Below are 14,370 nucleotides of genomic sequence, written 5' to 3'. Positions count from 1 at the left end.
TTATGTACAACACCGTGTAGTTTGTATTAAACTACTAGGTTCGTTATACTGACTATTTCTAAGGAATTTTTTTAAACAGGAAGGAATGCAAGGTCGCCTTTGTGACGTAACTGACGTCATAATCCAATGTGTGCAAAACAACTGCTCAAATCGTCGAAATTATGTACCGAAACTGATGACAAAAACAAACCCGCGACCTACTTTAACCTACCTTAATATTCAGTAAACAATGACATATTATTTGAACTAAAATTAATGGAAGTTAAAGCATAACAAGAGGCCCAAGGGCCTTGAATCGCTCTTCTGATAAACTGTACAACCTATCACTTCTATTTGAAGCCTCTAAGTATCCTGTATATTTAGATAAAGCCTTAAAATTCCAAAGGTCGGTCATCATGACCTACATTTAAGATGAAACACTTTGAGAACCCAAGATGATTCTAAGTCAATTAGTACCTGAGAGTAGGTCATGGTGACCTACTTATCACTTGTCATTCTCTGAGGACCCAAGATGCAACAACTGACAAAGTTTGATGATTCTAAGTCAATTAATACCTAAAATGTTTTTAAATTATTACCATAAAATTTCAAAAGTAGGTCACAGAGACCTACTTTTCAGGTGACAAAGTTTGAGGACCCAAGATGCATCAACTAACAAAGTTTGGTGATTCTAAGCCAATTAGTAAAATTTCAAAAATAGTTCACAGTGACCTCCTTTTCAGAGTTCCTTTTCACAAACTCTGTGGACCCAAGATGCATCAACTAACAAAGTTTTGGTGATTCTAAACCAATTAGTACCTGATATATTTAAATAAAGCCGTAAAATTTCAAAAATAGGTCACAGTGACCTCCTTTTCAGTCGTCAAACTATGTGGACCCAAGATGCATCAACTAACAAAGTTTGGTGATTCTAAGCCAATTAGTACCTAAAAATATTTAAATAAAGCAATAAAATTTCAAAAGTAGGTCACAGTGACCTATATTTCAGTCAACTTACTCCGAGGACCCAAGATGCATTAACTGACAAAGTTTGATGATTCTAAGCCAATTAGTACCTGAAATATTTAATTAAAGCCATAAATTTTCAAAAGTAGGTCACAATGACCTACTTTTCAGTCGACTTACTCCGAAGACCCAAGATGCATCAACTGACAAAGTTTGACAATTCTAAGCCAATCATTACCCGAAATATTTAATTATAGTCTTATAAATTGAAAAGTAGGTCTCGTTGTCATACTTTTAAGTTGACCTACTATGAGGACCCAAGATACATCAACTGACAAATTTTGATGATTCTAAGCCAAATAGTACCCTTAATATTTAAATATAGCCATAATATTTCAAAAGTAGGTCACAGTGACCTACTTTTCAGTTGATGTTTTCCGAGGAACCAAGATGCATCAACTTACAAAGTTTTATTATCATAGGCCTTAAAATGTCCAAATTATGTCTCTTAAATGCTTTGAAATCGAATGCCTGCAAAGTTCAAAAAGTAGGTCACTGTGACATACTTCTGACTAAATATGTTTTATGGCCCCAAGATGCATCATCTTACAAGATTTAATGATTCTAAACCTCTCAGTATTCAAATAAATGACCTTAATTGTTTTGAAAAAGACTAGCCATAAAATTCAAAAAGTAGGTCAAGGTGACCTACTTTTTAGTCGACATACTCCGAGGACCCAAGATACATCAACTGACAAAGTTTGATGATCATACATGTAGGCCTTAAATTGTTCAAAATATGCTTCTAAATCATTTTGAAAAAGAATGGCTGCAAAATTTAAAAAGTAGGTCACCATGACCTACTTTTGAGTCAACATGAAATGAGGTCCTTAGATGCATCACCTGACAAGATTTGATGATCCTAGTCCTTATAGTAAGCAAAATATCAACATTTTAATAAAATGTAATTTTTGGTCAACTTTGAAGTGACCTTGAGACCACACCCTTTGCCCCAGGCTGATTCCCCATGCAAATTTTAATCTACAACATATCCTCATCCTTTTGTGTAAGTTTGGTGATAATCTGCCCAGTGGTTCTTGAGAAGAAGATTTTTTAGCAACCAGTACTTTTGTTTCTATTTTCCTAATTATCTCCCCCTGTTTAAGGGTCACAACCCTAGTTTTAGTACAAACAGGGGCCCTTGAGCCAAGGATACCCTGTGACAAATTTGACAATAATTGGCCAAGGGGTTCTTGAGTTATGGCTCGTATTCTAAAAAGTTTACGCACACCGCACAAATGGCCATTGCATTAGCTCTTTGAGCCTTTGGCTCAGAAGAGCTAAAAATGATTTTTTTTTAATTACATTTTATGGTTCTTTTGATCATGCAAGATGTGCAGGAAAATTTTAATTTGAAATTTTAGTGCACACTATTCAATTGATATCCACTGTATATCTTATGTTATCTTACAGCACTGTAAAATGAAAAAAATATTACACACTTTAATGTATTACTGTGAATTAACAATTCAGAAAATTCGAAACAAAACATTAATGGTTTAAAGTTTATTCCTTGCAATTTAAAATGAAAAAAAAAAAAAAATAAATAAAAACTTACACATTTCATGTGGTAAATAATGTACAGATAAAATGAACACTGTTATTTACACTGATTTTTTTTTTAAAGAATGACCTAAGGCCTACAAATTGAAGAGGAAATGATAAAAAAAAAATAGCTTCAAAGTCAAATCACTCACTTCTGTTAGATTTGTCCTAACCCGAAATACATGTATTTCTGAAGAAAAACAATCCCTCCATAGTTATCAAGTTCACGGAAATTTGAATATTGCTTGTTCTAAAATGACTATAAATTAAAGGCAAACAAAGATAACTCTAAATGAAATTTTAACAAAGTTTAAGGTAATATGATCCATAAACTTGGATATATTGTATAATGTGATCAAAGTTAAAATATTTGTGGTATAATATAACTTTCACTAGAAAATGTTCATTAATATAGTATTATACTTCAAGATTTCATGCATTACACAAGTACTTTTGCAAACAGGTCATTAATATTTCATAAAGAAAAGATAAAACCCCCACAATGAATAGGTGAAATTCGCCAAGAGTCTTTGCAATTGTATGTACATTGAGTTGCCAAGGTTATCAAATTGAATTTTAATTGACTTTATTTCCATTTTTCCCATGAGCTTTGCGGTTGTAAATTTTGTAAAAGTAAGAATCACTCTGACCAAGAATAAAAGAATACATCTGTGTGCAAATTATCTATAAAAATATATTCAAATTTATGGACTATATAACTTAATATGAACTGCAACAAAAGACCGTCTAACAATCCCCTATTTTACATTGATAAATTTTTTATGGCAATGGAAATGCTAAAATACTTTACTGGTACAATAAACATGTACACACAAATTAAGCAACTGTTTGCCTTCAAAAATACTAAATAGACAAAGATGGTACTTTTATAAGTTTCATGGTAAGTTACCTAAAAACAATTTTTTCAACCAACTTGCAAAATCCACTTGTCTTATTTACGAAATACATGTACCTTCACACTCAAATACAATGTACTGCACATTTCAAGATATACTACTTGTACATTTTACACTTTCATCCATAAATAATGCGATTATGTACTACTTTTCAAAAAATATTAGTATTTCTAACATACTTTTACTTCATATACAACTGCTGCACTATACTACATACATGTATGAAAATGTACTGGCTAGTACCTGCACAATCCAATTACTTGTAACTCACTTCAAGTAAATAAATAATTTTAAGTCTAAAATTCTAAATTCTCAGAAAAAGGGAAATGCTAACCACAGACTCTTTATAAATGCTTCATATACTTGTGATGGGAAAAAAAAAAAAAAAGCACACCTCTAAGAAAACAAAATGTTCATTACGATATAGCACTCTTACAATGGCATAAAATTTTACACAACATCACAAGATATCGCACATTTCATATATTATATGTATAAAGCACAGTAATGTGATCATACCAATATTTGGTTGTATGCCTGATACTTTCAGTACACCGGTGCATGTGAATGTGTAATTCAAATAACATAACTTCTCATAACAGAAAACACACCACAACAACTTGGTGTATTTTGACAAATTTGTGAATACGTCATATATGCAAATTTTTCTACTAAAACATACTTGAAAGTCAAAACACATTGATAAATGCTAGGTTTCTAAAAGGGATCCAATGAAGTAAGGTGTAGATTTCACAAGGTTTTTCAAATGGGACAAAGGAGTATGTGGGGTGGATTTGAGTTTTCCAAATAGGATCCAGGATTATGGGGGTGGATTTGAATTTTCCACATGGGATCCAGGATTATGAAGGGTGGACCTATCCACTTAGGGGATCTTCACGGCAGTTGATGGCATATATAAGTCTCTGGGTCATTATCTCCTGACTTGAGTACTGAGGGAGTTTGATCATAAACATACAGGTCTCCACTCGTATGTACCGGGAATCTGGCTGGCCTACAAATATAATTTACCATACATGAAACAAACTGTGTAAAAAAAAACAGGTTTAAATGACAGCAAAAGATTTCTCATTATTACTTAAATAACATCTATGAAATTTTCTGTTAAATACAATTGCAATGAAAGGAAATGTATAATCTAATGAAAACCCACATCATTAAACTAACAGAGCATACAATACATGTACCTTGTAAGTGGAATTTTTAGCGAGACGCAGATTTAGTGATTTGTCTTTAAAAATCAGTATATAATTTTTTATCGAGAAGTAATTTTAGTGATTTTATGGTGCATAGAAAAATAATAACCTCTTATGTGGAATAAATTGTAAGCGATATTTAATTTGAGCGATCTCAACACCCTCATTATAAATGCCAAAATGGAATCCTCGCTAAAACTTATGTTTATACGGTCTATAAAGCCTAAATCCACTCCTCATATTCTTGTATCCACCACCTACCTGGTCCATCTGGAGGGGCTATCTTCATGGGATAGGGAGGAACATGCATTGAGTCAGCATTGCCATCCCTGCAGGGACAGGTCTGGGGAATCCTTTCTTGGTTACAGGCAAATTTGATGAACTTTCCAAGGTCTTCCTGACTAAGTCCACTCAAAGTGTTCCAGAAAAACTGGATATGTTGATCAGTCTCCATCAGACCAACCTGGTACATTGTGTGGGCCTTAAAAATAATGTCCAATTAGTCATATTATTTTATTAGTCCGAAAAGTACCTTGTTGAAATATAATTGGTTGAAGGTTGTAACAGTCTGTCTTGAGCAAACTTTGTGTCGAGTGTAAATGTGTGACCTTCCACAGTCCTGGCATTAAAAGTCATGACTCCAAGAACATTTTACTTGAGCCAAGTGATTTGACCTTAGCCAAGCATAGCTAAAAATCATGTCACCTCTTCGTCATAAGTAATCTTTGTGCTAAGTATGACTTTGTCATGTTTCTCCAGTACAAAGTTTTGTCTATAACAATATAATTATTTAGAATTGATATTTCTGAATTCTGTGAACTTGACCTTGTCTAAATGATCTTTGTTCAGGATTATGACATATAGCCTATGATTAAAATCAATCCTCAGGCTAAGCATGATAAAGTTACTTCATGACATACATGTAATTGTGGTATGGACAAGAAATTTACACTTAAAAGCCATTGACCTTGACCTTGTTCAAATTACCTAGAGTCGTGACATACCTCTAGTCACAAGCAACATTTGTCTCAAGTATAAGCTTCTAATGTTTCTCTGTTTGAAATTGTGGTGGAAATGACAATTTATACTTTTGTATCTTGTGACCTTGTCCAGAAAATTTTGTATAGGGTTAAGATACCCTCTGGTAACAAGCTACCTTTTTATCAAGTAAGAGCTTCTAAAGTTTCTCAATTTCAAAGTTATATCCATACAAGAATTTTACACGTATTCCTATTATAGAAGTTATTATACAAATAAATGTACATTAATAAAACATTCAAGAAGCCAGATCTTTTCTGAATGTGATCAAATCAATTTGGAAATAAGAGGCACACATGTTCAATGGTATATATTATTTCAACAAAGTTTGAAAACAAATTATTAAACAGTAGTTGAGGTAATCCCTAGTCAACAATGTCTTTACAGAGACAAATATGGCGACTTCACTAGACCCCTAATCAAATTTTGTGTGCATGGTTACAAAATGGTGTATGATTACTGCATCACGAAATTTTCCAAGGAAAACTTAGCTGCCATTATTATATTTTTTAGCAAGACTTCTATAGCCATCAGCGAATCAAGTCAGAAACATACCTTCAAAAAGTCTAGATCCACCACTGGTAAGCCACAAGTTCTGATTTCTAGATCCAGTGGGGACATTAGGGCCATCAGTTGAAGGGGGATAACTGATGCTAGACCACAATGAACTGCCCTAACCCTGTCCTCACACAGTAATTCCTGGAATCTGAGTCGTCTGATGGCATCCACATATTCCTGTCTGTTCTCCCAGCTAAAATCATACAAACCCAGATTATGTTTGATAACCTTCTTATCATGAAAGTTACCCTATATCAAGTGATTATGGAGTTGGGAATATTTGGTGATTCTAATATCAAAAAAGTTAAAATGTTGGTGCTTCATATTTTGGCAGAATTCATTTTTAATACTGTATAATAACTCTGTGTAAACATTATGGAAATGTAAGCTCTTAATTATTTGGTAATTATTAACCAACTTTTGCTGTTCTCCAAAATTACCCAGTATATGGTAAAAGATGAAGAAACCGAAAATACATGCAGAAAGAGATACAATGACAGGCACATATATTGTTATATATCTACAGTACTAGTTCAATTGACTACAGTATTTGGTAATAATAAGTGAATCCCTTACCAGACTTGAACTGTTCCTCCCTTGTTGACGAGCTCTACCTCTTCACCTGCTAGGGAGGAGTACACAAATCTGGAGAAGGCTCCTGAACACAGAGCCTGGAGCTCAGATTCTGTCTCCACCTGCAATAACAATTTATCTAGTGTCACAAAGAAACTGAATTTCATTTATCTGGAGGAGCAACCTTCATTGCTTTTTAACGTCTTTATTGATTTTTGATATGCCAATTCAAAGTCTGAAAACTTACTGTTCACACAATTTATCTGAATATGCTAAAATACAGTAAAACTCAGTTAAAAGGAAGTCACTGGGACCTCAAAATATGCTTCCTGATAACAGATTTTTTTATATCTGTATAAGGAACATAGGGAAAAGTCTTTCATGGGATTCATAAAAAATTCCTTATAACAGACATTTCCTTATAACCTAGTTTTACTGTACATACATGTATAAAGATACATGTATCTGTTTTGAAATGTATTTCTCAAACATCCTTTATTGTTGAATAAGCAAACCAGAAGTCTCTGATGAGACTGTATTTCAACTGGTTTGTATTTATAAAATAAGAAGAGAACAATTGCCTTTGAACTTAAAACACTGGGGGGGGGGGGGGGGGGGGCTTTACAATTACAGAATTTTGCATTTTGATAATACTAAACTTGTACTATAGCCATGGAACCATTTTTCATCAAAATCAAAAACAAATATAGAAAATTGTACAATATGATATGTTTTATTGAAATCAGACCACTGAAGGAAGAATAGTGTTTTGAAAATTTGATAACAGATGAAAAGACCAACAACTAGGCAAACAACAGGCACTTTTAACTCTTCAGATTTTTGTCAATTATAGTATAATTTCCTATTTTTTGGCAGTTGAAGAATCAAATTTTTTTTCTTACGGTACCGATTCAGATTCACTGAAAAAAAATTACCATTTCAATCTTCTTGATGTAGTTGTAGGTCAGTTGGTCAGCTTCCTTCAGGTCTTGGACTGGGTCTAGTTCTGTCCCCACAAGAAGCTTCCAGAAACAGGGCAGCATGTCCATTCCCAAGGGGATGTCTGCTCGCATTGTGATCCCAAGCAACTGCACATAAATAACCAATGTTAAAGAACTACATGTATGGTGATCATAAATCCAATGGCAAACCAAACATATTTAAGTCAATACACAGTGCAATAGAGTATTGTGAATAAGAATACAAGTACATTATTAGTTATCCAGGTCCAATCAAGGGTGTACGGTTATTTACCCCAGGTTTTATTCCATACACCCTGAGGCCGAAGGGTGTATGGAATACAACCCGGGGTAAATCCCCATACATCCTTGATTGGATCTAGGTAACGAATTTATTTCCTATGTACCTAAATAAATTCTTTGTAAACAAGTCTAATCAACTGTGTTTCAAGTTATTGATAAGATTTACTATGTCCTACAATGCATGGTGACATCATGTTATTTGCTTTTTATCATAGAGAAACTATGCATTGTGACGTCAGTCACATTTTTTACCCCCTGCTCAAGCCGGGAGTACGGAAATTTATACCCAACTTTGTAACCAATCAAAGCTCATGTTACAAGCTACATGTACATAGGAAATAAGTACTTTTATCCCTGAATCAAAATGTCATCCTTTAAAACAATAAAGCAACAGCATCCTTTCTTCAATAAAACATGCATTCTTACAAAGACCATGGAAATGCATAATACTATTTGTGAAACTTTTTAACAAATCTTACTTGGCCAAAGAACTGTAGAAGCCTTTCCTCTGAGTAGGACATGGGACCTGGTCTGAAGATGTAGCGACCTTTGTTGTCTGAGTTATTACAGGGAATCAGTAAACGCACCAGAGGTCCACTGATTTCTTTGGCAGCTTGCCATAAAAACTGTCGGAAAGAGCCACCTTAAAAAGAAAACGAAAGTCAAGAATATATTTACTTGGCAATGCATGTCATGATATTTTTTCTAGCATGTAAATTAACAACATTCAAGACCAGTATGTACTGTATATGTAATACATGTATTCTATAATGATAAAATATTATAAGGGGTCCAAAATATGTCATTCCATCAAATTTGCAAATACATGTAAATATTGTCACCATTTTGATAAGAATCTACCAGTAGCTTTATTTCTATTAGAATACAAAATTTATATGTATGCTTTTTGCTTTAACATACTTGTTCCGTGGACCTCCTCCCCTGTGAGCCGGACATTGAAGGCATAGGTAGGATCCCCTCCACTGGCCAGTCTCACACAGAACTGACGAGAAGGAATGGTCAGTAATTGTCTGTAGGCCTGACACAACCATGTAGCCGGGCAATTCTTCACATCTCCTACAACAGAGGATTATACACCATACAACATGTGTGGAATTCATCACACCTACACTGTTACCATTGTTACTAGCATTTTGAATAAATTTTACAGTTATACATGTACATGTTTTAACTGTCCAATGAGAAAGTATTCTTTAGAAATTTCTCAATTCGTGAATTTTGAATCAAAATTATTGAAAAGTTCTATTCTGTGTTATATACTAGTACTGGTTAACGAAAATGTTTTATTCTGCAGGTAGATATTGTTTAAAATTATTTTTTTTATAAAATTTCCTGAATTAACATGTACATGCATGTATTTTTGTAACACTCCACCAGCTAGACAAGAAAATAAAACTGTATTCCCTCCTTTTAATATCCCTTAACTTATTGATTTCATTAGATTTAAGAATTTTCCATGGAGCACAATTTATACTTGTGACTGTCTCTAGTGGATCCAGGGTTATTTCCGGTGCTGCCTGGTCTTGTTTTCTCTGTTCGGTTGCGTTCAGAACTCGGTTCATCAGGTTGACCTTGGTGTCATAGAACACCAATCCCCTGAGCTGTGACAGGAGTGCAGCAGTGCTTCTGTTATATGTCTGTGCAGCTCGGAGGTCCACCAGTGGCAAGAAGAAGGTTTCCAGAGTATTATTGAGGGACTGAAGGAGGGCAAACCTCAAGCGAATGCTTTCCAAAGGAACACCTGGAAGCATAAAGTTATATTTTAAAATTCATACTATGGAAATGATAGAAATGAACAGCATAATCGTATCTATAAGAAGAAAAAATATATAATTTACAAAAGGAAGTTTTTTTTTAGATATCTTTTTCTCATGTTTCCAAAAATCAGTGTATATTCAAAAACGCACAGATATGATAAAATTGTACCTTGTAAGCAAGTGAACTTTTCATTGCTGAGGTCTGCCTCTGAGATATGGATTTCATGTGGATGTAACAAAGCAGTGGCTACTGCTAGCTTTCTGGACAGGGAGTTGATGTGTAGGACCAGTGCCGAGTCCATCTCTGGTGTCCATTGACTGGCCATCTGGGATGCCTGACTGACGTCCAAACATGCACATCTGGAAACATTGATGTGTACTTACTAGATATGTAATATTCTAGTTGTTTTAATCAAATAACAAAGATACAGGTAAACTTCGGTATCTCGACATCGGATATGTCGACAACCTGGGATATGTCGACATCCTTCCGCGGTCCCGGCAGTATTTACTATATAAATGATTTGCAAAAACTCTGATATGTCGACCTCGGTATTGTCGACAACCCGGGTTATCTCGACGTATATTCACAGTCCCAAGAGCAAAATTTACCTGGCATATGTCGACATCGGCAATTTTCTGCTCTACTGAACCTAACTGTTTGTCAGATAGGTCGCTCGTCACGCACGGACGACTCCGGGTATCTCGACGTCGTCAAAGTTTCACACCTTTCACACCCATGTTTGACTGCACGCTGCTTAATTAATTTTATAGACTGTGTTTGTAGGTGAATCCCAAGCCCCTTCGGCGTCTTTGAGAAGTTAATTGAGCTTGGGTAATATCATTGCTAAATCTACACGATTCTGCGTAAATGTACAGAATGTTATTTATATCGAAACATAACATAACTTTTAAATTTGAAAAAGATAACTAAATTACAATGAATAACAAACACACTGAAAAATTCAAACTAAGGAATTAAAAAAATGTTTTAATGATATTTTGTAGTTAAAATGTATTCAACAGGAAACAATCCAATTAACCATGTTAACGACACGTTTGACCGAATCAGTCGTAATTTGTGCATCTGTAACATCACTACGTTAGTTTAGATACACAAATCTCTTTAAAGAAAATTGATTTTAATGTACGTTCTTCCTGAATGAAATAAGAAAAAAAAATCCGCATTTAATTATTTTTTACCGTATATCGGATGTCGACTTTATACGGTTCGAAGTTTATAGAGCGCATTTCGTATCCTGTTCTGACGAAAAGGCAAGTTACACGCGAATGCAGCTCAATGCTGTAACTTTGTGCTGAAACTTTGAGAATTTAGAAAGATTTCGATAAAGAACAGGTTTTATAAACAAGATTTTTAAAATAACTTCTTAGATTTTTAATAAAAATAGAGGGAATTCTGAAGTATGATGAGCTACAGTCTATATTAAAGTCATGTACATATAATAAGCTTGTCTGTTTTGCTATGCAATGAAATCTTGGACGTCAAGTCTCAACTCTGATATCTCGACACCTCGGATATCTCGACATTTTCCGATGGTCCCGTCGATGTCGAGATAACGAAGTTTACCTGTATATACTTCAAGTAATTCAGATCCATATTTCCATTGGGGTCCATGAAATTAAATTCTACATAATGATCTGTATTACATTAGATAGTTTCTGGATACAAAAAGTGGAATTCACTCATTTTTCTTTCAGAAATATGATGAGTTGTAATGTTTTCTTTTATACCTTTCAAAGTGGATGTCAAATCCACAAGCCAGAATGGCCCTCCACACTCCACGGATGTCTTGTTTGGCTGAATCCAGAACAAACTGAAAGAATCCATCCAGAGTCAAGTACTTGGCCTCTTCTGACATCCATGACTGCTGCAGATTAAAACCCAACGTTCTGTATTAATCAGTATCACCAAGTGGGACTAGTTACCGTAATTTTTGGGGTATATGTCGATGGGGTATATAGGTTGAAAGGCTCATTTTTAGCTCTAATTTTTAAAATATCCATAGATAGGACGAATTCGGAACATAAGACAAGGCGTTGTTTATCGATTTTCTTGAGATTCTTATGTAGATACATTATGCACTATGTATCAGAACATGTGGACTTCTTGGCTTACCCCGTGATATTATTGTATTGAGAAATAAAATTGTATTTTATGAGTAAAACATTTTAATAGTGTTTAATATATAAAAAAAAGTTTCTTTAGTTGATACTTCCTTGAATTCTGCTATACGACTTATTTTCTCCAACTTGTCAATTTATTTCACGCATTTTACATTTTAAAAAATATCACAAGACAATGAAAAAATATTTAGGTAGACTATTTCAATTCATCGATACACATAAATGGTAAAAAAAAAAAAGAAAAAGAAAAGATGAGGATTATTTACCAAATTGCGATTGTGAAAACTTCTCTGCATTCTAAATTTTGATACGGTTGCAGTTTTATTTTTAGTGAATGAGTGCGACTTCCAGCATCACAAGATGGAGACAGATAGCATATTGTAAAATATACAATGTACTTTGTTAAAACATTATTTATGAGATGATTAAATTTTTTTTTGGGGTGGGGGGGGGGGGGTACATCGATGGATATTTAAGGGAGCTTAATTTGCAAGAAATCAAATGGAATATATATTTAATTCTTTATTGTTTATTATTTTTTCTCAGTAAAATAATTTAAAAAGTTAAGAAAATTGTACAGATTTGTTTTGAAATTGACATAAATTTTACGGATTTTGGGTCATTTTTCATAATCTTGAGCCTTAGAAAGGTCGATTCTTTAAATAGGACGACCCCAACGGTTCTGAGAAAAAAAGTATTGACCTATCTTCCAAAAATTACGGTACTAAAATCTAACAGTCAAACAGGGCCTAAACTATATTCCCAAGAATAAACATTTAATGTCTTTCCTCCTCAGTATTCTATTTCTATACTTTACATGAAGCTAATATTGTTAGTTGAAAGGTAAACTCTCAAGTTATTTCACATAATAGTGAAAGAATGTATGACCTGGTTGGAGTTGAGAATACCAGTAATTACCAATTAAGATTTCTTCCCTATTATCCTTACTTTAATGCCTTTGGTTGAAAATGGATCAGAGGTGGCACCCTCCTTGGAACTCTTTTCTGGAAAATCTTTTCCTTTGGGCTTCTTATCTTTCTGATTCACTCTGAAATTTTTTTCATAGTGCTTAAAAGTTCTTATCTGGATTCATTTAAGTGATTTAAACTATCTGCAATATTTAAAGCAATAATTCACAATCATTTCAAACTTCGCAAATCCATAATTTCACTGTATCAATTTGCTTTAACATACAGTAAATGTTGCTAATAAATATTCCTTACTTTTCCACAACTCCAAGCACCACTTTTTCTTTTGAGCCTCTTGGAGACTTTTTTGAAGGTTTTCCTTTTCCAGGTTTATCAGCACTTGGTGACCTAATTGATCATTTAAGATTATAATTAAATTAACATTATCATAACTAACAAATCCTTAATTTATAAGGGTAGATATTAAAATGTATTAATCTTACATTTCTTTATCTGGGGACTTTAACATCCCGTAACGTCGAAGCACATGCATGGTTTGCTCTGCCAAGGATTTCTTAGGAGGTTTGATATTGTTCAAAAATACACACAATAAATTTTCCTGCACGTTCTGTAAAATCTGATCCTTTCCTAAACAGATAAATCCTGAATCATGTCTCGTCTCACTCCCTCCCTGCTTATGCTCCATAATAAAACAGCTGTGAAAGATTTCTGTCAGAGCTAAAGTGGCTGTGTCAGACATTTCCTTCTGATGCTTGTCGCTGAAGAACTTGTGGTAAAGGTATTCCTCTATGGCTGAGTTGGCCTGGGGCTCTCCCACCAGTGTCGGCATCACTGTAGTGATGGACAGCATCTCCTCGGGAACATCCCCAGCCTCTTCCTGGTCTTGGGTCAGACTGCCCAACAGGATCTTATTTTTAAACAGAGCCTTTTTAATATTCTCCAACTTAGCTTTGGCCAAAACATTTATCACAGCATAACCTTTGATGTGTTGAATGGGAACCCCCTCCTCATTTTTCTCTTGGCCTCCTACAAAAGGGACCTCATCCACTTGTTCTGAGGATGGCTCCACTGAATCCGAAGAAACTGATGGCACCTCAGGAATATCTGAAGGAACATTTAATTCTGGCAAAAAGATCTCATCTCTATCTAGGCCTCCATTAGCATTGCATGAGGCCCTGATGGCCTGTTTTACAGTGTCAGGTGATGAATTTGGAGGGATTCCTGTTATCACCAGCATGCGACTAGCCACTGAGGGAGTACTCAGAGTCTTTGCTGCATCTGATACAGCATCATTCAGAAAACGTCTGCCATGCTTCTCCTTGAATCCCAAGCACCTGTAAAAGCACACAGCTCATTAGTTCTGCCAAACATTGTCAAATGGAAAATTAAACCCACAATTTCAAGAA

The 14,370-nt window shown here is 34.4% G+C and overlaps 1 protein-coding gene across 1 annotated transcript in view; it reads right to left on the bottom strand.

Moving 5' to 3' along the window:
• Window positions 1-2,496: 2,496 nt before the first annotated feature.
• Window positions 2,497-14,370, bottom strand: part of LOC133206124 (probable E3 ubiquitin-protein ligase HECTD4) — a 45,870-nt gene continuing 33,996 nt past the window's right edge. Inside the window, exons 55-67 of the mRNA XM_061342055.1 lie at window positions 13,447-14,298; window positions 13,259-13,351; window positions 12,984-13,083; window positions 11,643-11,779; window positions 10,060-10,250; window positions 9,608-9,874; window positions 9,034-9,189; window positions 8,592-8,755; window positions 7,786-7,938; window positions 6,854-6,972; window positions 6,275-6,470; window positions 4,943-5,162; window positions 2,497-4,479 (exon numbers count right to left, since the gene is read on the bottom strand). Of these exons, the coding sequence (XP_061198039.1) occupies window positions 4,343-4,479; window positions 4,943-5,162; window positions 6,275-6,470; window positions 6,854-6,972; window positions 7,786-7,938; window positions 8,592-8,755; window positions 9,034-9,189; window positions 9,608-9,874; window positions 10,060-10,250; window positions 11,643-11,779; window positions 12,984-13,083; window positions 13,259-13,351; window positions 13,447-14,298 (2,785 nt within the window). The 3' untranslated portion in view covers window positions 2,497-4,342. The remainder of the gene's footprint in view (window positions 4,480-4,942; window positions 5,163-6,274; window positions 6,471-6,853; window positions 6,973-7,785; window positions 7,939-8,591; window positions 8,756-9,033; window positions 9,190-9,607; window positions 9,875-10,059; window positions 10,251-11,642; window positions 11,780-12,983; window positions 13,084-13,258; window positions 13,352-13,446; window positions 14,299-14,370) is intronic.

Source organism: Saccostrea echinata, unplaced genomic scaffold (assembly GCF_033153115.1).
Source record: "Saccostrea echinata isolate AGI-Se365-2 ecotype Australia unplaced genomic scaffold, CSIRO_AGI_Sech_v1 ptg000054l, whole genome shotgun sequence".
NCBI lineage: Eukaryota > Metazoa > Mollusca > Bivalvia > Ostreida > Ostreidae > Saccostrea > Saccostrea echinata.
Note: the sequence above shows the minus strand (reverse complement) of the source record. Positions and strands in the feature narration are given on the sequence as shown.